This window comes from Hyperoodon ampullatus (genome assembly GCF_949752795.1).
Source record: "Hyperoodon ampullatus genome assembly, chromosome: 16".
Classification (NCBI taxonomy): domain Eukaryota; kingdom Metazoa; phylum Chordata; class Mammalia; order Artiodactyla; family Ziphiidae; genus Hyperoodon; species Hyperoodon ampullatus.
In genome coordinates this window covers 3,309,189-3,336,150 of record NC_136929.1, presented here as the reverse complement: position 1 = coordinate 3,336,150, position 26,962 = coordinate 3,309,189, and the positions used below count along the sequence as shown (strand labels likewise).

General features: G+C 43.8%; 1 protein-coding gene across 1 annotated transcript in view; it reads right to left on the bottom strand.

The window, feature by feature from the left end:
* The window catches only part of COL4A1 (collagen type IV alpha 1 chain), a gene marked incomplete at its 5' end in the record, with an annotated part of 144,231 nt that overhangs the window by 52,798 nt on the left and 64,471 nt on the right, over positions 1 to 26,962 (bottom strand). The window contains 6 exons of the mRNA XM_079721844.1: positions 778 to 804; positions 956 to 1,009; positions 1,490 to 1,552; positions 1,660 to 1,704; positions 2,732 to 2,776; positions 2,873 to 2,962. Of these exons, the coding sequence (XP_079577970.1) occupies positions 778 to 804; positions 956 to 1,009; positions 1,490 to 1,552; positions 1,660 to 1,704; positions 2,732 to 2,776; positions 2,873 to 2,962 (324 nt within the window). The remainder of the gene's footprint in view (positions 1 to 777; positions 805 to 955; positions 1,010 to 1,489; positions 1,553 to 1,659; positions 1,705 to 2,731; positions 2,777 to 2,872; positions 2,963 to 26,962) is intronic.

Sequence of the window (26,962 nt, the reverse complement as noted above, 5' to 3'; positions counted from 1 at the left end):
TAAGAGAAAAAAGACGGACTTCCGTGAGGAAGGAGGACTCTGCCTACAGACAGCCCTTGAACTGGACCACCGCTCTTCCCTGGGTCTCCAGCCTGCATCCTTGCCCCACGGATTGTGGACTTGCCAGCTCCCACAATCACGTAACTCCTTAAAATAAGGAGTTTATTTGATCTCAATATATTTTAATTATATTATATATTGAAATATATAATTAAATTAGTATATAATTAAATATTATAATATATATTATGTAATATAAATCAACATATAACATAATTGATATACAATAATATATTATATTATATATTATATAATATGTAGAATATATTATACATATTTTAATTATATCTCCCTCTCTCACTCACTCTATGTATCCTTATATGTGTATGTTGTATACATATGGCACACACATAATACACAAACATCTCCACGCACGTCCTACTGGTTCTATTTCTCTGCAGAGTCCCGCTGACAGCCCCACCCATGGCTCTGGACAAGGAGCATCAGGGACTCACATCGCATCACTAATATTTCCCATCACACCATGCCTCCCAACACTGCTTACTTCCTAGGAAGAAATTGTGCCTCGTGTTGACACTTTAGATTCTAAAATTTAAGTCTGTGTATAGGACTTAAGTACTCTTCTAATGTAGCAGAGTTTAGACAAATAGGTTACTAGGCAATCAATCAACCAAAGTGATTTAAAGTAAAGTTATTTTTACGGCATCTGTTTTAAACAGAAGCCTGGAATGAATCCAGTAAAATAAAATAACGTACCTTCATTCCCGGTAACCCTGGTGGTCCCTAGAAAAGAAAAAGTTGGTATTAGTTTTGTTTTTCTCAAAACAACATTAGCATTATGATATGAGGGCAAAAAAAAGGAAAAGAAAGGCAATGGAATGAGAAGAGAGAAATTAGCACCGAAGAAATTCTTACATAACAGCCCAATACTCACGGGATTTCCAGCGAATCCAGGCAAACCCGGAGGCCCCAGAGGCCCTCTCTCACCCTGGGGGGACAGCAGACAGTCACTCTCAAAGGCTGTGCTCCCATCCGTTACCCCGTCCTACCCTTCAGGTGTGCTTCATTTGTTGGTGAAAATCATTTTCTAAACATTGTTACAAGCTATATTGCTCAGTGCTGCTTCATGATAGAAGAAATATAATATTTGAGAATTTGATTAATAGAGACAAGAATTAATAACAGCATTTTCTTATTTGCTTTAGTAATAGATTATAGGTGAGAAATGTAGTGGTTAAGGCAATTTTAGAATCAAAGTCTACTAAACAGAAAGGCACAATGATGTCTTTCCTTAACATTAAACGTGGGAAAACTGTGTTTCCTCACCAAATAAAGAAAGGTATAAGACGGGTAACTTTCCAACTGTGGCAATTAAAACTGTGTTCACGGGACAACTTTGCCTGACTTCTCCAGGTACAAAGTTAGATGAACACACACCAGGCAGGGAGGCTCCCGGCTCTAAATTTACCTTCGTCCCGTTGCATCCTGGGATACCTGGGGGACCCGGAGGACCATCTTGGCCAGGAATACCCTGCAATTAACAAGGTGAACAAGTAGCCAAATCAGAAAAATCACTGATGTTGCCATAACTCACATCAAACATCTTATAAAGGAGGCAGGTGCCTTTTATATACATACAGGAAGTCCTGGGTTTCCAGGGTAACCAGATGCTCCTGGGGGTCCCTGTAAGGATGGAGATGAAAAAGTTTTCATTGAGTGTGGGAGAACATCATTTCCTTCCACTTGCATCCACCTAGCTGAGGATGTCGGACCCTAATTATTGACATTTGGAACGTCGACCCTAAGCAGACAGGGAGGCATCTTAGGGCCTAGCCCAGGGAGCCAGATGCCCTGGCGTTTCAGTAGCAACTCTTCATCATCGAAAGCTGATGATTAAATCAAGGCTGCACACCCACAAAATAACTGCCCTCATTTCATCCTTTGTAATTTCTAGGTGGTAGATAGACAGATAGATAGATAAATTTACATTAAAATCTCAAACAGTTGGGAAGTAGAGTGTATGGCATAAATCAGTTCATTGAGGGAAGAAAATCAAAGTTATTTCTGGCTGAAATCCAGATATTCTCCATCCCAGATAGTTACAATGTTATCCCCTATCTTCTGCCCTAAAGACCCAGGAAGACAGGTTACCGGGCACACTTCCCTTTCCACTAAGTAACAGTAACAGAATTAAAATGTTTACATTTTACAGTGTCTTCCTATTTTTCTGCTTTCAAAGGTCTCCCTGCTTGCATGTCCCAGGAACGGCAGTAGCAAAGAAAGCAGACCGTGAAGAAGGAAGAGGGAATGCAGCTCTGAACACGTTACCACTTTTCACATTAAATGAAGACATCTTTCTTCAAAGACCTGTAGGCGTGTCATCCCTCCTCCCCCAATTAAATACGCCTACAGGAATCCTTGAGGAAGGGGAGAGAGAAAACACGTGTACAGAGGACAAGTGAGCAGCTCCAGGGGCAGGACTGGAGGTCGAGGACGCGGGTTCCACCCATCCTGGGCCCTCGTGCCCAGGACACACGCTGTCTGAGCTCCGGGCACAGAGGCAGAGGGAGGGAGGCACAGAGGAAGGAGGGGATAGGATGCCCCTCGGGATTGTCTGGGGGTGGGGAGGGCAAAGAGCCCTCCCTCTGGAAGCCCCGCTGTATCAGATTCCACCCACAGTCATTACCAATTGAATGACAATCGTACTCACTCTTGTCCCTTTAGTTCCTGGCAGTCCTGGTTCTCCGGTGTCACCCTGGAACAGACAGACATGCCACAATGACCACTCATCACAAAAGATCATCTTAAGTCCACTCCCCCAACCCCCTGCGCCCACGACAGCCAAGCTCACCTTCTGTCCTGGTGGTCCCTGCGGCCCCTCCGGTCCTTGCATTCCCGGGAACCCGATGACACCTTGTAACCCTGGGAGACCTCTTTCTCCCTACAGAGGACGAAAGAGCAAGTCAGCCCAAGGGCAGGTGGAAGGAGAAATCAGCCTCACTCAGCATCATCCAGCAGCCAGCCTACCATGAGCATCCGAAAAAAGATGCTGCCATCTACGTCCCATCTCAGAGACTTTTCTCTGCCCTTTTTTAGCTCTTTTGAGGGCAGGGATGTTCATATGTGATCCCTGGTCCAATGCTTTCTATATACTATATTCTAAAGGCTAAGTAATTTGTTGGGGAAATAAAATCACGGATAGTCGGGGATTTTTTTTCACTGAATGGCTTATAACCTCATTTGATGAGCGGGATCTTCTTGTTTTCGGCAGACACAGCGCTGAGATTCTGTGATCAGACATCAGTCAAGGCCCCCCTTTAGGAGGTGTGTAGGCAGAGCTCACGGTGGCAGTTTCAGTGCAAGATGCTGAGACTTTTCTGTGCAATTAACAGTCTGACGATGGGTTTGCATAAGCATCTCTTTAAAAACTGGGGTTTTTTTTGCAAAAGTAGACTCGAGGTTTAATTACGGTCTCTGCCCTCGTGGAGCAAAAAGAAATAAAATGTATTCTTAACATAATGAATATTATTTAGGGTCCACACATGTGGCTGGGATTCTGGCTTTGAGATGGCCCTTGAAGGATGAAAGGAAAATGAATGTGTGAAGAGACAGGCAAAGACAATTCAGGCTGGATGTCAGAGAATGGAGATCTAGGCCATGTGAGCACAAGACACTAAGAAGAAGAAATGCAACGGGGACAAGAACGTGAAGAGATGAGGCGTTACCGTTTCATACTGGAAATAGTTTCCTCTGCAAGCATCAGTGACCCAGTGGCCTGATTAAGGATATGGAGGAAGACGGCCACACTTTTTGGCAGTATGAAACAGCCTAAAACCAGGACAGGAATTCAAGAAAACCTATTCTCTTCACAGTATGTGGACTTCGGTGCAACCTCACAATGTAAATTGGGTCGATTAAGTAAGCATCTTTAGCCAATTTTCAAAAACAGAAGGCATGTCGGAGATTACAGACAGGATTCCTTACTCTCCCTACAGTTATGTTAGTTCAAAGTAAAAAATAAATTGACAAGCTATACATTACATCACATAAACATTTACCACCCAAAACAGCACATTACCAAGAGTTGCTTAAAGTTGTTCAACGTTGCATAAATGAAAGGACACAGAACCCAAACTTCCAGAATCATCCCTCTTTCCAAGCCACTCAGCCAGTCCCTGAACTTGCTGGTGAATTGTGCGTCTCTTGCATTCTCTGAAATGCAGAAACGTGGTTCTGAACTTCGGTCTCCAATCACTGGACCTCCACAGATCGTGGGAGTCATTGGAAGTGTAAAAGGCAGGGAGCCAGAAACAGTGTGTGAATAAATGGGAAAGAGATTATTTCAAACTCTAGAGGAGACCATCAGATACTAAACAGAGTAAAGAAAGTTAAGCCCTGCAGTTTGGCCCAGCCCTTTGGACCAGCTGCATCCAGGGATCAACCAGGAAGAACAGATGCTAATATTCCCCAGAGCCCAGCACAGGACTTGACACAGAACACTGGCTCATCCTCCCTGAGGCCCGGGAAAGAAAAACATTCTCAGACCAAGACTTGTTCAAATGTAAAGCTACTTAAATACATTCATTCTTAACCTAAAATAACAGCAGATACAAACGTACAAAATCCTGGCGCTGGAGACGGATTGTACGCTGACATCATATCAACCTCCTCCCTTGATTGAGATGTGGGAAAATTCTACCCAAAATAGAATTGAACCGCTGGCTAAAAAATGTGAACACTGAACTGAGTATCCTCAAATAACCTGGCATGAGATGCGAAGGAAATACGAAAGGCACATCAGCAGAAAAGCTCCCTAACGCATTTGGTGGCATATTTTTATTTTTTTTTATTTTTTTATTTTTTTTTTTTTTTGCGGTACGCGGGCCTCTCACTGTTGTGGCCTCTCCCGTTGCGGAGCACAGGCTCCGGACGCTCCGGCCCAGCGGCCATGGCTCACGGGCCCAGCCGCTCTGCGGCATGTGGGATCTTCCCGGACCAGGGCACAAACCCGTGTCCCCTGCATCGGCAGGCGGACTCTCAACCACTGCGCCACCAGGGAAGCCCTGGTGGCATATTTTTAGTACTTAGTTAATATCGGCAGTATCACTAGGAGACCCAGTGCAGATAAGATTTTATAATTCTCATTTTCATCGTTGACTGCATGGAGACCCAGAGCCAGATTAGCTGATTTCTACAAGTTTCTCATTGAGTCAGCACTAAAGCCACAAATAGAAATGAGGTCAACCTCTACCTCCGTCTGTGTTTCTTCTAGGTCACTAGAGCAAGCTGGTTCCCAGCAAATATTAAATAGTTCACCCACATCGAGTTAGCCCCTTTTATGTCCATTTCACAGATAGGGAAATTAGGATTCTGATGCTTCACTGACACGTCACATGTCACTGGGTGACCTCTGCGTGCTCCTGGGAACATGATTCAGAAATCTGAATTCCCAGTCCTGGCTTTCACCACAGGGCCACATTCTTTCCCAAATGTCACCGGAACACTTAAGCAAGCTCCGTATCCCAAGAGTTTTGAAATTAAGTAGCTAAAGAGGAAGTGACTCCCCCGTGGACATGGCTCTTGCCATCCCGCACATATTTTTCTTTAAGTTTCCTAATCTTTTGTTCAGACAAAAGTGCACATGAATAATCTAATATCCGCTACCCCGCCCAAGGCTATTCTGGGCACCAGGGTAGAGCAAACAGACAGGATAAGCGTTCAGTCAGCTATACAATTAGCTGGCAAACAGCACACACTGCACATGGGCCCAATTCTTCCTCTGAGCTTTCAGCAAATCTCCACGAGGGTTACGGGAAAAGCAGAGTTGGGCACATCATGCAAAGGCTTTGCATGCCGGCCCTTTCTAAGCCAGACTCCACAGTTGTGGCTCCTCATGCGCTGGGGTTCAAGGCTAAATGTGCAGAGTTAAAATCACCTAGCAACAGGTCCCCTTAGTCATTCCCGTGATGTGCTGGAGGCAAGGTCCAAGACGACATGGCGGCCCCAGTGAGATCCACAACCACTGTTACCACAGCAGCAAGAACTTAAAGTGGAAGATGAGAAAGAGAAGCTTGTACAATACTACCCAAAATGCTTTGAGGCAACTGCATCTAACGGTTTTATTCTTGAACGTCCGTGCAGTGTACTGTACTAATTTTAAAAAAGTTTATATACCAACCATGGAAGTGACTATCACTATATCCTCAAATGATGAAATTCAGAATTTGAGGAGAAAAAAACACAATGCTATAGACGAACGAATACAGCCATGGAGAATAATCTTGGCATCAAAATTAGCCATTCTAAATGAGGCATGAAATAGAATTTCGTGCATGAAGCAACTTACAAATTTTGCATCATCTATTATCTAGAGAAGGGCATACCGTTTTTAAAAAAATTCCATAAAATGTGGGAATAAAAGAGGTTTTTTTTATAATACCCAATTATTTCCCTTCCTCTTAAAATACCTGTAGAAACAAGCTCAGGATGGAAATCCAATGCTAGAATATAGTCCCCTTCAAATCTTAGTCAAAAATCCAAATACCAATAAAGCCCTCAGGATGGTGAGGTCGAAATAGTGTGAAGGTTCTAAGGATAATATAGGATAACATCATTAACAACAACAAAAACTGAAATTAACACAAAATATATCTAGAGTAAGCAGTCTTCAAAAATCTTACTGTCAGAGGCCTATTATGCTTGTTTCAACAGCCAACATGGGATCACTATCTTTCAGTCAAATTTTGAATTATTTTTTCAAATAATTTAAGAATAATTATTATTTTATTATTAATAATAATTATTTTTTATATTTTTTAAAATAATATGATCGAGATAGCCTCATCCACCAGAGGGAAGACAGAAGAAGCTAGAAGAACTACAATCCTGCAGCCTGTGGAACAAAAACCACATTCACAGAAAGATAGACAAGATGAAAAGGCAGAGGGCTATGTACCAGATGAAGGAACAAGATAAAACCCCAGAAAAACAACTAAATGAAGTGGAGATAGGAAAACCTCCAGAAACAGAATTCACAATAATGATAGTGAAGATGATCCAGGACCTCGGAAAAAGAATGGAGGCAAAGATCGAGAAGATGCAAGAAATGTTTAACAAAGACCTAGAAGAACAAACACCCAGAAGAATTAAATAACAAACAATCAGAGATGAATAATACAAAAACTGAAATGAAAAATACACTAGAAGGAATCAATAACAGAATAACTGAGGCAGAAGAACGGAAGACAGAATGGTGGAATTCACTGCCACAGAACAGAATAAAAAAAAAAAGAATGAAAAGAAATGAAGACAGCCTAAGAGACCTCTGGGACATTAAACACAACAACATTTGCATTACAGGGGTCCCAGAAGGAGAAGAGAGAGAGAAAGGACCCGAGAAAATATTTGAAGAGATTATAGTTGGAAACTTCCCTAACATGGGAAAGGAAATAGCCACCCAAGTCCAGGAAGTGCAGAGAGTCCCAGGAGGATAAACCCAAGGAGAAGCATGCCAAGACACATAGTAATCAAACTGACAAAAGTTAAAGACAAAGAAACATTATTGAAAGCAGCAAGGAAAAAAACACAAATAACATACAAGGGAACTCCCATAAGGTTAACAGCTGATTTCTCAGCATAAACTCTACAAGCCAGAAGGGAGTGGCAGGATATATTTAAAGTGATGAAAGGGAAGAACCTACAACTAAGATTACTCTACCCGGCAAGGATCTCATTCAGATTCAATGGAGAAATCAAAAGCCTTGCAGAGAAGCAAAACGTAACAGAATTCATAAAAGCACCACCAAACCAGCTCTACAACAAATGCTAAAGGAACTTCTCTAAGTGGGAAACACAAGAAAGGGAAAGAACCTACAAAACCAAACCCATAACAATTAAGAAAATGGTAATAGGAACATGCATATCGATATTACCTTAAACATGAATGGATCAAATGCTCCAACCAAAAGACACAGGCTTGCTGCATGGATACAAAAACAAGACCCATATATATGCTGTCTACAAGAGACCCACTTCAGATCCAGGGACACGTACAGACTGAAAGTGAGGGGACAGAGAAAGATATTCCATGCAAATGGAAATCAAAAGAAAGCTGGAGTAGCAATACTCATATCAGATAAAATCGACTTTAAAATAAAGAATGTTACAAGAGACAAGGAAGGCTACTACAAAATGATCAAGGGATCAATCCAAGAAGAAGATATAACAATTATAAATATATATGCACCCAACATAGGACCACCTCAATACATAAGGCAAACGTTAACAGCTATAAAAGAGGAAATCGACAGTAACACAGTAATAGTGGGGGACTTTGACACCTCACTTACACCAATGGACAGATCATCCAAACAGAAAATTAATAAGGAAACACAAGCTGTAAATGACACAATGGACCAGATAGATTTAATAGATATTTAGAGAACATTCCATCCAAAAACAGCAAATTACACTTTCTTCTCAAGTGCACATGCAACATTCTCCAGGATAGATCACATCTTGGGTCACAAATCAAGACTCAGTAAATTTAAGAAAATTGAAATCATATCAAGCATCTTTTCTGACCACAACACTATGAGATTAGAAATCAATCACAGGGAATAAAAAGTAAAAAACACAAACACATGGAGGCTAAACAATATGTTACTAAATAACCAAGAGATCACTGAAGAAATCAAAGAGGAAATAAAAAAATACCTAGAGACAAATTACAACAAAAACACGATGATCCAAAACCTATGGGATGCAGCAAAAGCAGTTCTAAGAGAGAAGTTTATACCAATACAAGCCTACCTCAAGAAACAAGAAAAATCTCAAATAAACAATCTAACCTTACACCTAAAGGAATCAGAGAAAGAAGAACAAGCAAAACCCAAAGTTAGTAGAAGGAAAGAAATCATAAACATCAGAGCACAAATATATGAAATAGAAACAAAGAAAACAATAGCAAAGATCAATAAAACTAAAAGCTGGTTCTTTGAGAAGATAAACAAAATTGATAAACCATTTGCCAGACTCATCAAGAAAATGAGGGAGAGGACTCAAATCAATAAAATTAGAAATGAAAAAGGAGAAGTTACAACAGACACCGCAGAAATACAAAGCATCCTAAGAGACTACTACAAGCAACTCTATGCCAATAAAATGGACAACCTGGAAGAAACGCACAAATTCTTAGAAAGGTATAACCTTCCAAGACTGAACCAGAATGAAATAGAAAATATGAACAGACCAATCACAAGTAATGAAATTGAAACTGTGATTAAAAATCTTCCAACAAACAAAAGTCCAAGACCAGAAGGCTTCACAAGTGAATTCTAGCAAACATTTAGAGAAGAGCTAACACTCATCCTTCTCAAACTCTTCCAAAAAATTGCAGAGGCAGGAACACTCATAACCTCATTCTATGAGGCCACCATCACCCTGATACCAAAACCAGACAAAGATACTACCAAAAAAGAAAATGACAGACCAATATCACTGATGAATATAGATGCAAAAATCCTCAACAAAATACTAGCAAACAGAATCCAACAACACAGTAAAAGGATCATACACCATGATCAAGTGGGATTTATCCCAGGGATGCAAGGATTCTTCAATATATACAAATCAATCAATGTGATACACCATATTAACAAACTGAAGAAGAAAAACCATATGATCATCTCAATAGAAGCAGAAAAAGCTTTTGAAAAAATTCAACACCCATTTATGATAAAAGCTCTCCAGAAAGTGGGTATAGAGGGAACCTACCTCAACATAATAAAGGCCATATATGACAAACCCACAGCAAACATCATTCTCAATGGTGAAAAACTGAAAGCATTTCCTCTAAGATCAGGAACAAGACAAGGATGTCCACTCTCACCAGTATTATTCAACATAGTTTTGGAAGTCCTAGCCACGGCAATCAGAGAAGAAAAAGAAATAAAAGGAATATAAATTGGAAAAGAAGAAGTAATACTGTCACTGTTTGCAGATGGCATGATACTATACACAGAGAATCCTAAAGATGCCATCAGAAAACTACTAGAGCTAATCAATGAATTTGGTAAAGTTGCAGGATACAAAATTAATGCACAGAAATCTCTTGCATTCCTATACACTAATAATGAAAGATCAGAAAGAGAAATTAAGGAAATAATCCCATTCACCATTGCAACAAAAAGAATAAAATACCTAGGAATAAACCTACCTAGGGAAGTAAAAGACCTGTACTCAGAAAACTATAAGACACTGATGAAAGAAATCAAAGATGACACAAACAGATGGAGAGATATACCATGTTCCTGGATTGGAAGAATCAATATTGTGAAGATGACTATACTACCCAAGGCAATCTATAGATTCAATGCAATCCCTATCAAATTACCAGTGGCATCTTTACAGAACTAGAACAAAAAAATCTTAAAATTTGTAATGGAGACACAAAAGACCCCAAATAGCCAAAGCAGTCTTGAGGGAAAAAACAAGAGCTGGAGGAATCAGACTCCCTGACTTCAGACTATACTACAAAGCTACAGTAATCAAGACAATATGGTACTGGCACAAAAACAGAAATATAGATCAATGGAACAGGAAAGAAAGCCCAGTGATAAACCTACACACCTATGGTCAACTAATCTATGACAAAGGAGGCAAGGATATACAATGGAGAAAAGACAGTCTCTTCAATAAGTGGTGCTGGGAAAACTGGACAGCTACATGTAAAAGAATGAAATTAGGACACTCCCTAACACCTTACACAAAAATAAACTCAAAATGGATTAGAGACCCAAATGTAAGAGAGGACACTACAAAACTCTTAGAGGAAAACATAGGAAGAACACTCTTTGACATAAGTCACAGCAAGATCTTTTTTGATCCACCTCCTAGACTAATGGAAATAAAAACAAAAATAAACAAATGGGACCTAATGAAACTTAAAAGCTTTTGCAAAGCAAAGGAAACTACAAACAAGACGAAAAGACAACCCTCAGAATGGGAGAATATATTTGCAAACGAAATCAATGGACAAAGGATTAATCTCCAAAATATATAAACAGCTCATGCAGCTCAATATTAAAAAAACAACCCAATCCAAAAATGGGCAGAAGACCTAAACAGACATTTCTCCAAAGAAGACATACAGATGGCCAAGAAGCACATGAAAGGCTGCTCAACATCACTAATTATTAGAGAAATGCAAATCAAAACTACAATGAGGTATCACCTCACACCAGTCAGAATGGGCATCATCAGAAAATCTACAAACAACAAACGCTGGAGAGGGTGTGGAGAAAAGGGAACCCTCTTGCACTGCTGGTGGGAATGTAAATTGATACAGCCACTATGGAGAACAGTATGGAGCTTCCATAAAAAACTAAAAATAGAATTACCATATGACCCAGCAACCCCACTACTGGGCATATACCCAGAGAAAACCATAATTCTAAAAGACAAATGCACCCCAATGTTCACTGCAGCACTATTTACAATAGCCAGGTCATGGAAGCAACCTAAATGCCCATCGACAGACGAATGGATAGAGAAGATGTGGTACATGTATTCAATGGAATATTACTCAGCCATAAAAAGGAATGAAATTGGGTCATCTGTAGAGACGTGGATAATCTAGAGACTGTCATACAGAGTGAAGTAAGTCAGAAAGAGAAAAACAAATATCGTATATTAATGCATGTATGTGGAAGCTAGAAAAATGGTACACATGAACCGGTTTGCAGGGCAGAAATAGAGAAACAGATGTATGAGAACAAACATATGGACACCAAGGGGGGAAAGTGTTGGGGGGCAGGTAGTGGTGGATGAATTGGGAGATTGGGATTGACATGTATACACTAATATGTATAAGATGGATAACTAATAAGAACCTGCTGTATAAAAAATAAATAAAATTCTAAAATTCTAAAAAATAATAATAATATGATCATCAGGACTTCCCTGGTGGTCCAGTGGTAAAGAATCCGCCTTCCAATGAAGTGGACGTGGGTTCTATCCCTGGTCGGGAAACTAAGATCCCACATGCCGTGGGGTAACTAAGCCCGCGCGCCACAACTACTGAGCTCACGCACCTCAACTTCACAGCCTGCATGCCACAAACTACAGAGCCCATGCATCCTGGAACCTGCGCACCACAACTAGATAGAACCCTGCACACCACAACTAGATAGAACCCTGCGCACCACAACTAGAGAGAAGCCCGTGCGCTGCAACGAAGATCCCGTGTGCTGCAACTAAGACCCGAACAGCCAAAAAAATAAAAATAAAATATGGTCATGGATCTTCACAGTGCACTGACGCCCAAGGAAAGATGCTGCCCAAGACCTGGGCCCCCTCTCGACGGGGGACCAACTTGTTGGGCAGAGCCATCTACATGTGCTTGTTCATCCGTCAGAAAGCAGAACGCACCCAACAAGGGATGTTGATTGCAGAGATTCTGCAGTTGGGTGTCCATCTCTTGGAAATAAGTACTTTAAAGGCAGGGATATTTTTTATTCATTCGGCATTTGGCACGAACTTTGAACTCAGTAAAAGTTGGTAACCGGATGATGAAATAACCAGTAGCATCACATGAACTTAGGATGAGGTAGGATTCTATCTATGTAGCCTAAAAGCTTTAAAACGGAGTAAAATATGGTTGCTGGGCAGGAGGGGATCCCAGGCCTCCCTTTCCCAATCCAAAGCCCTGTGGGCACCACGGAGACCAGCTAACATACTACAACTGGCCAAAGAAGCCACAGGGAGAGACAGTGTGGGCAGGACATGATACTGAATCAGCTCTCCCTTTCTGTCATCTGGTGCCTTGAGATTTCCATTTCCAAGCAAAACTGCAAATCATTGATGCAACGAAAGTATTCGCATTTGGAGCCAGAGTCCACCAAGCATTCAGTGATGGGGAAACTATTTCAGATGATGGGTCACAGTCAATGGGTGACTTCAGGACTGAGCCAAAAATTCCACAAGTCCAATTCCTTGAGCCCAGCAACAATCAGACATCTGCAGGACCATTTCCTGAATACCAATACTGCTGGGAAAGTGGTGGGAAGGCTCCGATCAGTGTCACAGGGTCATGGAAAAGCTCTGGGATGAGGCCCCATTGGGCTTCATCCACACCATGCAGCTTGACATTATGGCAGAAATACTGCCACCCGTGCAGAGGAGAGGAGAACCAGAACCCTGAAAAGGCCTGGTTTTCCTGAGAAGAAGATGCGAACACTGACTCTCCTCTGCCCCACGAGACATATACCTGGAACGTTAAAAGAACGTGTGTGTCACTTGAAAGTAGACTACATCTGGGGGAGGGATGGAGTGGGAGTTTGGGGTTAGCTGATGCAAACTATTCTACACAGAATGGATGAACAACAAGGTCCTAACTGTAGAGCACAGGGAACCATATTCAATATCCCGAGATAAACCATAATGGAAAAGAATATAAAAAAGAGTGTATATATATATGGATAACTGAATCACTTTGCTGTACACTTGAAAGTAACACAACACTGTAAATCAACTATACTTCAGTAAAAAAATTAACTACATTTCTTTAAATATAATACTGAAGATTGTTTCACATAATCGCTCTATCGTTGCTACTGTTTCATGCATTTAACATTTCAATATTAAACTACGAAGGAGTCAACTAATCATGCACCCAAAGCATGGCTTTATCTTTTTTATCTTCTTCCCCAAAGTCTCATTTTCTCTCTCAAGATTTGGTGATATTTCACTCGATATGGTCAATATGAGGAATCTTTACATAGTGGTCTCCATTGGAAATGTGGGTATATGCCAAGAGCTTTAGCAATTACATGTGAGGGTGGGGCGAGATGGGCAATTAAGAGGTTTCTTCCTAGAAATGAGGTCATTCCCCATCTTTACACATTCAAAGGATGAGAAGAATCAGAAAAGCAGAAAAGTGTTAAAAAGGAAAAAAAGGCTCCTTAATCCCTGACCCTCGTGTACTATAAGATCCAGTCTCTTCTCCAGGAGCCTCCTGGACCCACTCTGCCTAAACCACGGAGTTGGTTTGGGCAAGCAGACCTTACGTAGCCTCTCAACACTCCCCCCTTTGACCATCATCAGGCATGTAGGGACTTGCTCCCAAGACTTCTGAAGCTGCGGATAATCAGGTTTGTATGAAAAATGGGACAGACACAGTGCCGAGGTTTGGGAAAGGGAGCTTGCTGGTTGTACAGGAAGTAAATGGGAAAGCCTCTCTCTCTCTCTGCCCACATCTGGACTGCAGCTTTTACACCGGACTTTCCGCCTCAGGCTTTTTGAGCAGAGAAATCCCAGCCCCTGTGGCTAAGTCCATCTCATGGATAAGGTCCACCAATGCCCGGCTGATGGGTCATCAGCTTCACGCTGCCCACTGATACAGCACTTAATGCAGAAGCCTCTTCAAGAGGCCATGTTCAAGGATAGATTTCCGTTGGATAAATCCTGATATGGAAACATTATTTGAGCCCACGAGGAATTCTGGCACAATTCTAAGAATTTCAACATTGCCATGAAGGTTGGTTTTTAGAGCTAAGCTCAAATCGTACGTAATATAAAACTAGCAGGGTGCCAGTTACCGAGGAGATACACAATAAATATTCCTGATTAGTCAACATTTGCAAGAAATAAAACTGATACTTTCCGATCTACAAAAATCCACTTTGCACATCACCTGGTGAGAAAAAAAATGAATTATAAAGAGTTTTTCACAAAACGCTTTCTAAAGAACCATTCTTCAACCCAAGAATAATTCGAAGCAGTCCTAAGTGCATTCTCACTATCAACAATTTCAAACTCTTCCCCAAACGCCAGCTAAAAGCAAACAAACTGTCCAGCTTCACTGATCCAGTAAAAAACTTACTAAAACGACAGGCAAACTTGAGTGCTGACCAATTGTTGGTGGCAAAAAAAAACCTTAAAATTTTCCAAAGATTCTTAGGACTTATAAATAAATTCCAGACCTTTCTCCTTCACTAGAGCCAAGAATCACTTATGGAGGACACACTTGAAAGCTGTAAGCAGTGGCAAATGTCTTCTTCAATCATTTGTCTCTTGGGCTCTTTCTGAAAAATCAGTCTAAAATGCTTTCATTGTCTTATTCCAAAGCAGTAATCTGTTTAAAGTATTTTAAGTATAAATATTTAAAGTTATTCCCCCGAAGTAGTCAGCTTCCCAAATTAGCAAGAAGCAAAATATTTTGATAATGTTTTTCCAAAGTCTGGTGGGTGTATTCAGTCCAATTTTGTGTATACATTTCCTGATATAGTTAATCTTTAATCGATAGCTTCGTTCCACTTCCCCATCAGACAGTAACAAGGGGAGCTTGCTCTCCGGAAAACATGTGTGTTTCTGGGCCTCACGCTCTATTAATACATTCAGATCTCAATGTGAAGGTTCAAATGTCCTGATGGGTTTTCCTGGGGACCCCTGTCCAATAACCCTCCCCCGACATCCGTTATCCTCTGGGCTTCAGCCTAGGTCTTGGCTCCCAACCACCTCACGGGCCCAAACAGTGCCTCAAACCTGTGGGCATCAGTTACCCAACCCACTTCCAGATGGTCACTGCCCCCTGAAATATCTGTACCCACACGCCACCCCCCATGGTCCCCTAGCACCCCAGCACATCCATGGAATCTCAGCTAAACATCCCTTCCTTGGGGAAGGACTCCTAAACACAAAGTGATTCAAAGAGAACTTTTACACCTAATTGATCCCATTAAATTAAGAGGCAATAAAGGAGGCATGAGCTTTTGAAACGGCCGTGTCCGGAAAGCCCCCAAGGGCTCTGATTTTCTCGCCACTAGAGGGCGCAATGGGACCACCTTTTTTTTTTTTCCAAATCAAAATTCCCCCAGGGGACCCTGAAAGGGGTCAGCCTTTTTTCTTAAATATTCATAATCTTAATATATTAATATTAAATATTCAGTACCATTGAAGATATTAGTGCAGGCACAGCTAAGAGAAATCAGTTTTTTAAGGGTTACAATGCAGAACTCTAAGGGAAAGAATTTTAATGGGAATTAAAAGTGTAATTTAAATTAAATATAAAACTAGTAACCTGAGCACTGAGGCTATTAAGTGACAGGTAAATGCTGTGACTCTAGAAATAATGTGAATTGTGGATGCTTTTCAGATTGCTTTTTTCACCCATTTTTTAAAACTTAGAGTATTTGAATCTAAAATAATACAGGGGAAAAAGTAAATTCAGTTTTCTAAATGACTGGAAATAGTAAATGTTGAAAAAATTAAATCCTATAAAACATGCATAAAACAGGTACAAATATGGTAGTAGGAAGGTCTCTAAAAAACAATTTCTAAATATCCAACTTCCAGTAAAATTTATATGAAGGATCTTCTTTGGTCCTTCTACTACAAGTTTATAGGAAACATATACTTAAGGTAATTTAATCCATTCTCCTGATTTTTGCCACTTACGAAGGAAAAAAGTCCATCCAAATTTTAACAGCTTCCCCAAAAGATGATAATGTTTTGACATAGGGAGCTCTTGAAAATCAAAATCATGAATGTTTTTGCCTAAACCTATTACCTTACATAGTATAGTATAGACTTGAAAATTGTCTTTTAAAGCAGAAAAACAGTACAGACATAAAAGGGGCCTGACTGCAGCTTGGAACCTCACTTGGGGTGGCCCTGGAAGGTTGTGTATGTTGCGCAGTGCAGGAAGGAGGCTGGGCACTGGCCCAGCAGGGGGTGCCTTATCTAAAGTGCCCATGGGCTTCCCTGGTGGCGCAGTGGTTGAGAGTCCGCCTGCCGGTGCAGGGAACACGGGTTCGTGCCCCGGTCCGGGAAGATCCCACATGCCGCGGAGCGGCTGGGCCCGTGAGCCATGGCCGCTGAGCCTGCGCATCCGGAGCCTGTGCTCCGCAATGGGAGAGGCCACAACAGTGAGAGGCCCGCGTACCGCAAAAAATAATAATAATAAAATAAAAATTAAAAAAAAAATAAAAATAAACTGCCCAGAGCAGCACAAAACCACTCAGAGGCCTAGGAGCTGCTGAGAACCTGCCTGCAAAATTGCACCTTTACTCACCAGCACAAGTGCCTTTTCTGTGTTTTCAAGTTCCATGAGATTTATCAAAAACCTACCTCCTACCTTAAAGATTGTGGGGAAGGAGTGAGATTGCAGGAACATAAATAATTGAAAATGAAATAGCAACAGGAGGTTAGCTGCTTTTTGAGCTTAGACAAGAAAAAATACATTTTTCTCAAAAAGACACTTTGCTTTATGTTCACTACCTTCAAACCAACGACCCTGAGGTTTAAAGAGACATATTCTATGTTATTAGCAAATTTTAGAAATACCTGTTAGTGCACAATGCCTAAATGGTCCTTGGAGGGTTTTGTTGCCACAGCTAAGGATGTTATTAACTTGAACTTGAAAATGAACGTGGGTGTGTGACAGGGTCCTGGAAGTGCGTGCATCCTGAACAAAATTAGGGCACATAAAAGTCAGGAAATGCCACAATCTAGGTCATGGCTCTTTTTTTTTTTTTAAGTCTGTGCTAACAGTAAATATGAAAAATGCAGAAGAATTATCCTGACAATAATGATTATAATTACTAATATAAAAAGCATGCAAGATATTCTTTAGGTTTAACCTTGAGAGAAACTGCCAATTAGCAATTAAGAAAAAAAAATGTTTTCTTAAAAAAATGTGTTAAATGCAAGTATCTATTGAAATTGGGTTTTACGGGTACCCCCCTGCCAGGGGGCATTCCCTGGGCCCTCACACCTAGCACAAGCAGTACACAGTAGGTGCTCACTAAATACCTTCATGAGGAATAAGGAAACACAAAATGTTAAAGATTCCAAAGAAATAATATAAACCTACCAAGAGGGTGCAGGTTTAGGTATTCCATTTTCAAACTTGACTCCAAAAATAGGCATCTCTGCTCTGGGTTAGTGACCGGAGCTTTTGGGAATCCTACTTTCTACGTTCTCACTGTAGACTGATAATGCCACGTGATGGGGAAAGGACTTTGACATAGGAACCGAAAGATTCCCATAGTGGCTCCAGCACCGATCGCTTGGGCTCTCTGGAAATCTGTTCTGCCCAATGTAAGACAGGACCCCTCCACCTGCCCCTCTTCCCCATCGGATCTTTTAAGAGTCAGGTTGGATGGCGTTTCCAGGGCTACTCTGCACTGCACGAAACACTGAACAAATGCCTACAAGCTAAACCCTCCTGACTGTCATCTATGTAAACACATCTCTATTGCATTTATCGTTGTTTCTATGTCTATCAGGTCAACTGCATTTCCTAAAACGCCACAGAATATTTTAAAAGGGAATGAAAATGCCATGTCGTCTCTTTTTTGTTCCTATCGGTCATGACCTGTGAATTATCTCATTCTTGTTTTTGTGGCTAAATTTAACATAGGAAAATAAGAATTTCTTGAGTATTTAAAAAATATGACAGCTTTAAGAAATTCCTCCTTTATCTTATGCACAAGGTTTTTTATTTTTTTCCTTAATGGGTACGTTGGATATTAATTCTGTTCAAGCCCAGGACATTGCATTTACTCTCCCGTGTCAGCCTGAGTCTGTTTGAGGCCAGCACATCACCAGCCGAGACAAAAGAGCTCCGGGACCCTTCTCTTCTTTTTACCCCGTAAAGAACTGAGAATACACATGTGTGTTGATGACCCCAAATGACTTCCTTTCCCTCCAACCAAGTTCCTTGACTGTATCACATGGCTAATAACATTTCCCCCAACATGCTGCAATAATGTCAAGACTTCATTAATCAAGCTCAGAATCTGAAAGATCCAAATAGTTCCAAGGAGGTTAAGACATGACAAATCAATTCTGTCCACACAATACAACACAACATGGGCCAACCTTGAGGTTTCACAAAACACACTGTTAGCTTAAGCTCATTAATTAGAAGGAGCCATGGTGGGATCAATCCTAATTAATAACCAAATTTGAACCTATTTTCAGTAAACACCGTTAATTCTTTTAAAACATTAAGGAAAGAAAAGAAATTAAGCAAGATGTCAAAGGGGATTTTTTTGGTCAAGATTGATTTTAAAACTGAATCGATAAGAAAAGCATATAACTGCGCAGTCAGTGCAAAATAAGGGTGCATAATTAACACAATAGATAGCTCCTTCTTAAATACTTAAAAATAAGCTTCCCTTCACCTCAATGTTGTTTGGCAACCTGTTTTCAAAAGATAATGTGGACATATATTTTTACCGAGGGGTATGGCCAAATTATTAAAAAATTTAAATTAGTAGCATCTTATTTAATGCCATTTTACTATATCTATTTTCAGAGGTATTAAATGTTTGACTTATAAGATAGTTTCTTGCTTTTTTATTTTAAATTACATAATGCCGATAGATTAAAACATTACGCTCTTTGGCTAGGAGCTAAGTTGCAGAAACAGGCATATCACACTATAGTTTGTAAATTAGGCGGTATTAGTGTTCTCATAAAAAACAGATGACAGATTGTAGTGTTTCAGAATGTGTGACGTTTTCCCATGTATTCTGTACTTAAATTTAAAAAATCAATTTGAAGACAGAAGACCCAATGGGTAAGTGTGTTAGAGAGACCAGACAGACTGGGGGCGGAGAAGGGGGGATGCTTGAAGGTCAGGCCACACCCATGGGCGATGCCCCCTCTCGCTCTCCACTCTGGGGGTCTGCGGCATCCAGCAGAACAACAGGGCCAATTTCTCTTTGGCCAAAGGAGGCTGATGAGTCAAGTATCCTGAAGCGGGCTTCCCTGTCCCCTGCCCCACATATAAAATTGCCAATTTTGTAAAATTCCTGAGCTCTCATGGGAATTCTAAGCCAATGGGAGCCCACGAGGCATCCCTGAAAGAATAAATAGGTTTCCAAACCCAATGCTTCTCCACAGGGAGAATCAGCACCTTTTGTGAAGAAATCGATGAAAAGCAATCATCTAACAGTAGTTTGATACTCCATGTCAACAGACTGCCATTGATTACTTGGGTCCAGAATTTCAAAATAACAAATATGGTAGCGACCCGGAGCTGGCCCCACATCAGGGTTTATGAAGAGACACACGGAGTCCTGCTCTGTGGACGGAGCTGGAACTCGCTCTGCCCTTCCTCGTTCCCTAAATCTACTCCAGAAGGACAGTCATGCCTGGTGACCTCGGGCTCTGGAAGCCCCCTTCTAGGGTTACCCACCGGGTAAGAGGTCTGGGATTCCAGGAAAGCAGGATGGGGCACAACTATGGAAAGAGACACCACTGCCTGCAGAGCTGCACAACCACAGCTCAACGTGTTCGCTGCTGAGTAGAGGACAAGAGATTTGCTTCTTTTTAAAAAAAATTTATTTTATTGATGACTAGTTAGTTGATGTATTATGTTGTGTTAATTTCTACCATACAGCAAAGTGATTCGGTTATACACCTGTATATACATTCTTTTCCATTATGGTTTAGGTTCCTCAAAAAACTAAAAATAGAGTTGCCCTAGGATCCTGCAATCCCACTCCTGGGCATATAACCGGAGAAAACTCTAATTAGAAAAGATACATGCACCCCCTTGTTCACTGCACCGCTATTTACAAGATCCAAGACACAGAAGTAACTTGCTTCTGAAATAAGATCGCCTACTCTCTTCTAGAACGTCTCCTTAATTATGTGATGGCACACAAGAAACACCTCAGGAGAGGGGCCTGTGTCGGGAGCAGAATAGTTGACAGGACGGAAAACGACGCGTGCGTGTTCCAATCTGTCACGGAGGGAAGCAAGTTCCTTTTTTAAAAAACAGAATTTTAAACTCTACTCACTGAGCAGATTACTTTGTTTGAAGCATCACTGGACGCATAGAATAGCTCTTACGTTCACAACACGGACACCCCTGTTTCTCTCCGTGTTACACCTCAAGCCCTTCCGTGAGGGGTGGGCCTTGGAGGGAACGGTGCCCCAGAGGGTGAACAGCCTCCAGGTTGGGGAACTTTCATTTTAAATTAAAGATGGACACTTCGTGCTATGAATATAACGTCATATAAGTAAGTCAGAAAGGACAGGAATGGTTATTCCCACTAATACTGTCATAATTACAATCTTTTTCTCCCTCCCTTTTAGCTCTCGGCATTTACCCAGTAATAAGACCCAGGGGCTGACCCCTGACCAACTGTCGCTGGGCTGGGGGCGACTATCAGAGGAGTTCTTTCAGAAAGTCAGGATGATTTCAGAAAAGTTATTTCATACCAGCACTGACCTCCCGGCCCCTGGAAAATTTTCACACATGAGATACAGAGAGCTGAATAGATGAGCAAGTGGAAAACACAAAAGCGTGAGGAAAGCAGAAGCCAATCCCCACCATGAACACTTCCCTGCAGGTATCGTGTGATTTTTCAAAACGGAAAACGGGGAGAAAAACCAGCTGGCCAAGAGGACTGAAGAAACGTTAACTTCCACAACAGCAGCCTCGAAAAATGAATGAGGAAAAGGCGGAGGAGTTAAAGGCTGCTGAATCACAGTCCCCTCTTCTCTGCATACATCACTGAGAAAGTATCCGACACTGAGGAGATGTCTGCTTGTGAAATAAGAGCCCGTTATGGCCTGACCTTCCATGCCTCAGACCAAGGGAGCCTTCCAACACTGACTGCATACCAAAGGCATCCTGACACTGCCTGCGTACCAAAGGCGTCCTGACACTGCATACCAAAGGTGTCCTGACACTGCCTGCGTACCAAAGGCGTCCTGACACTGCATACCAAAGGCGTCCTGACACTGCCTGCGTACCAAAGGCATCCTGACACTGCATACCAAAGGCGTCCTGACACTGCGTACCAAAGGCGTCCTGACACTGCATACCAAAGGCGTCCTGACACTGTGTACCAAAGGCATCCTGACACTGACTGCACACCAAAGGCGTCCTGACACTGCCTGCGTACCAAAGGCATCCTGACACTGCATACCAAAGGCGTCCTGACACTGCGTACCAAAGGCGTCCTGACACTGCATACCAAAGGCGTCCTGACACTGTGTACCAAAGGCATCCTGACACTGACTGCACACCAAAGGCGTCCTGACACTGCCTGCGTACCAAAGGCATCCTGACACTGCATACCAAAGGCGTCCTGACACTGCCTGCGTACCAAAGGCGTCCTGACACTGCATACCAAAGGCGTCCTAACACTGACTGCGTACCACAGGCGTCCTGACACTGCATACCAAAGGCGTCCTGACACTGCCTGCGTACCAAAGGCATCCTGACACTGCGTACCAAAGGTGTCCTGACACTGCATACCAAAGGCATCCTGACACTGCGTACCAAAGGTGTCCTGACACTGCATACCAAAGGCATCCTGACACTGACTGTGTACCAAAGGCGTCCTGACACTGACTGTGTACCAGAGGCGTCCTGACACTGACTGCGTACCAGAGGCGTCCTGACACTGACTGCGTACCAAAGGTGTTCTGACACAGACTGCATATCAAGGTTCCTTTTGGTAAAATTACATTTTACTCTAGAAAGGCCAGTAGTAGCAAAGCTCTAAAGAACCTTCTGGTATCTACAGAGAAGGCCTGAAATCAGAGCTAGTAGACATTTTGATTTGGAAGGTTTTAGAGCTCAGAGCCCATGTCCTCCCTATTGGAGGTTTCCAACTTTAAATCAAAGTTCCTAGACTTTTTTCAGGTGGAGAAACACACCTCAATCACAAGGGCACAGATAAACACAGCTGCCCCGCACCACATCCGTCGAGGGCGACTACCTGTGAGGCGTGTCCTGCATCCTGAAAAGCAGCTCAAGAAAAACCCCATCTCCCCATAAAGGCTGGGCTCCCTGGGCTCCCCTCTGAGGCCCACACCACCTGGCTGTCCCCCCAGACCACTGCTTCCATAAAGAGCACAGCTGCTTCTCACCTTCAAGTGGCCGTGGCCTACACCCTGCCGGCTCTAACGTCACCCTCCTGACTTGGTACCCCTGGTGTCCCTGCCCGCTTCCCACAGCACCACATCCTGGAGGAGTCCCAAGCGGCAACCTTCAACACTGCCGATGCAGAAAGAGGAAAAGACCCAGGCTGGAAGGCGGGGCAGGGAGGGTTCCAATGGGATAATAGGGGAGGGCGGTGTTGGGGGTAGGGGGGTGTCTAGTAGAAAGAGTGTGTGCATATGCCTGTGTGTGAATATGCCTGTGTGTGCATGCCTGTGTGTGTGCATGCCTGTGTGTGTACATGCCTGTGTGTGCATGCCTGTGTGTGTTCATGCCTGCGTGCATGTGCATATGCCTGTGTGTGCATGCCTGTGTGTGTACATGCCTGTGTGTGCATGCCTGTGTGTGTTCATGCCTGTGTGCGTGTGCATATACCTGTGTGTGCATGCCTGTGTGTGTGCATATGCCCGTGTGTGTACACACCTGTGTGTGAATGCCTGTGTGTGCATCCTGTGTGTGCATATACCTGTGTGTACATGCCTGTGTGTGAATGCCTCTGTGTGCATGCCTGTATGTGCATGCATGCCTGTGTGTGAGTGCATGCCTGTGTGTGTGCATGCCCATGTGTGTTTGCACACGCATGCAGGGGAGAGGCTGGGGAGATACAGGGAGGAATGCAGGCCCCAGAGAATGCATCACCAGAGGCATGCCACGGGGCACCGCATAAAGAAACAGGTGCACCTGCGCAGGGGAGCGGAGAAGGCAAACCCGATCACCGTGGGAAAGAGCAGGAACACCTGGTGGGAGGAACATGAAGGGCCGAACTGGTACAAAGAGAGGAAGGAGGAGAGTGCGGCACGGCCGCACGGTGAAGCGCGCGAACCCCACTCGGGGTCAAGTCTAAGGGCACTGGAGTGTCTTCAGAGCCCTGGGGGCGGAAGAGGTCTGCACCCTGAGACCTCAGCTTCAGCTCCCATCCTCAGGGCCCTGGACCCACAAGGGCCTGAAGGACCGAGTCCTCAGCAGAGACCAGCAAACTAACGTCCATAAAAAAGAGCATTGCTCTGCTTCAATAACCCCAAAACGGACTTCAGAATGTTATTTTTAGCTTTTCTGGAAGTTTCCCCGGCCGTAGATTACTCCTGCCCTGGCAGTCAGGGCGTTCAATTAGCTGTCAAGTCAGCGTCTCTTGCACGAACAGTGCGTCCCACATCCAGAGCGGGTGAGGATCTCAGGAAGCCAGGACGCCCCCCGGGGCCTCCTGCGGTGTGAGGTCAGGCCGTCTGGGCGTGCCCAGGGCTCAGCCTGTGTGGTCCCGAAGTGGACGAGCCTGAGCTACCCTTTAACAAGTGCCGCTGTATTTGGATTCAGACACCAAACCTCGGGGGCTCTGACTCCTTGTCGGGAGGGCCAGGACCCAATGCTCACCACCCGCAGCAGCCGTGGTGAAAGGACTTGTGCAGCACGCCTGTGAAACACTGTGGGCCGGGGGCAAAGGTGGGACGTCGTGATGCAGAAGAGAAGACATCATTCCGCAGCCTCCTGCATCCGGAGACAGATGGCCTGGGAACAAGATGCACCCAGGCACCCCCACCCTCGCCTCGGAAACACCCAGCAGTGAGGAAAGACCCCGCTTAAGAAAAGAGTAACTCCCGAGGGCTTCCGGAGAGACACGCATTCCGCCCTTTCATGATTTGGGGTCTCATATGAGGAAGTGAGAAGATGCATGGGGGAGGGGGACAGTTGTCCGTGGTAGTTTCCCAAAGTGCCCCATTTTCCACCCCAAATCAGGGCACACATGATGAACAACAGGGAATCAAAACTGGGAGCCTAGTTCACACGTCCTGCGCCTGGTACCTGAACTTCAGGTGTCTGCTCCTGGAAAGTTGTTTCCCTTTCCCTGACCCATGACCCCAGCTCAGCTCTGGACCCCCCGGGGCTCAATCTCACGGCACTGCTTTCTCTCTGCCCTTGGAGCTCACAGCAGAGTGTTCAGCTTGGGGGTTATTGGTGCTGTTACTTGTGTAATGCCTCCCTCTGCCTGGGACTGTCACATCCTCGAGGACAGGTGCCAACCATCCCCTAAAACTATCAGCTCGCGGCCACGGCCAGGCAAAACCTCAACGAGACCCTCGAGATTGGAGTAGGGGGCACATGGATACAAGCAGCTCACTGCATCGACCCTGGAGAGCCTGAACTCCTTTACCAATCTAGGGGAAACCACTGCACAACCAAGCATTTACCCAGACACTACAGACCTCAGAGTTCACACCAACCAACCTAGAGCCAGGGATTCCTCACCTGCAATCAGTGAACAAACATATGGACATCACCTGCCGCAATGAGACGCCCTCCCATAAAAAAATTCTTTGGACGAATCCTCAGGATCTAACAAGACATGTAGGAGAGCTTGTCATCTCTCATGCATGACCAAAAGCGTCTTCCAGCTCTTTGCTGGTTGGTCTATAAGCTCGAGAGTCAGCCCAACCTCATACGGATGAAGGTGACCAGAGAGGGACCTTGAACCAGGAAGGATGTCCGGACAGCATTTCAGGGAGGAGTCGAGAATCGTTAGCCCCCCAGGGTGGATTTCCAAGTGAAGAGATCTAGAGCTAGTTGGATTTGGGGCCAGATAAGCACGATGCTGCTATAAAACCTCGTGGCTATGGAGGTAGGCTAAGCCACACGTGGATACGGTGTGCAGGGGAACCTTTGACTTTTCCAAGGGGCTTGCCGAAGGGAAAGTAAGACCCAGGGGCACCCGCTCCCCACAGCCCACTGGCTCCCTCGTTCCCTCCGACTATGTCTTCCTTTGTTTAATGACGCATGGTGCCGAGCCACCCTGCAAGGCTGAGGGTTCTGTTAATGCCATTTCTGGGGGTGCAGCTCTCCACACCCACACCACGGAACCATCTCGCATCATTACGTGCCGTCTGGAAACACATCTTGAAGGCTCGTGATCTTCTACCCACAAACGGAGGAAAATCCAACTGTACAGCTCTCCTTCGTCAGGGCTGATGTTGAGTCTTTTTTTTTTTTTTTGCGGTACGCAGGTCTCTCACTGTTGTGGCCTCTCCCGTTGCGGAGCATAGGCTCCGGACGCGCAGGCTCAGAGGCCATGGCTCACGGGCCCAACCGCTCCGCGGCATGTGGGATCTTCCCGGACCAGGGCACGAACCCGTGTCCCCTACATCGTCAGGCGGACTCTCAACCACTGCACCACCAGGGAAGCCCGATGTTGAGTCTTTGATCTTGAATTGACACATACAGCCTCACTTTGCTCCTTCTAAAAGAAAGCTAAATTCCTGCCAGCCAATGTTTGGTCAGGATCCTATTTACAAAAAAAATAATTTTTCCATTAAGAGTCAAGATGAGGACTGCCATGGGCCGGCATCTCCGATGACAGCGTCCACTCACACGAGGGGTTCTGTGCTTTAAAAGTCACAGGATATGGGCTTCCCTGGTGGCGCAGTGGTTGAGAGTCCGCCTGCCGATGCAGGGGACGCGGGTTCGTGCCCCGGTTCGGGAAGATCCCACATGCGGCTGGGCCCGTGAGCCATGGCCACTGAGCCTGCGCGTCCGGAGCCTGTGTTCCGCAACGGGAGAGGCCACAGCAGTGAGAGGCCCGCGAACTGAAAAAAAAAAAAAAAAAAAAAAAGTCACGGGATACGATATTCCACTCAAGACATTTAATTTCCTAGTATTCCTTCTAAACATGGAAATGAAATCAACTCACTCTTTTTGAAGTTGCACTGGATGAGGTGCGTTCCAAATACAGTTACAGATCCAAAAACGTAGAATCTTTTATGATTATAGTCTATCGCAAGTTTAACAGGTCTCAGAAGCACATGGCAAAGGGACAGATTTTTATGTAATGGAGAGAAATAGGAAGATGAGGTGGACCCTGGGGGACGCGTGGCTCACGGTTCCCCCCAGGGTATCCGAGAGGGCATATTCAGTGACGTCCAAAGCACAGGGAGATGTCTGTGGTGGGCCTGATGTGAAGGATAAAATAAACCCACTTAGCATGGA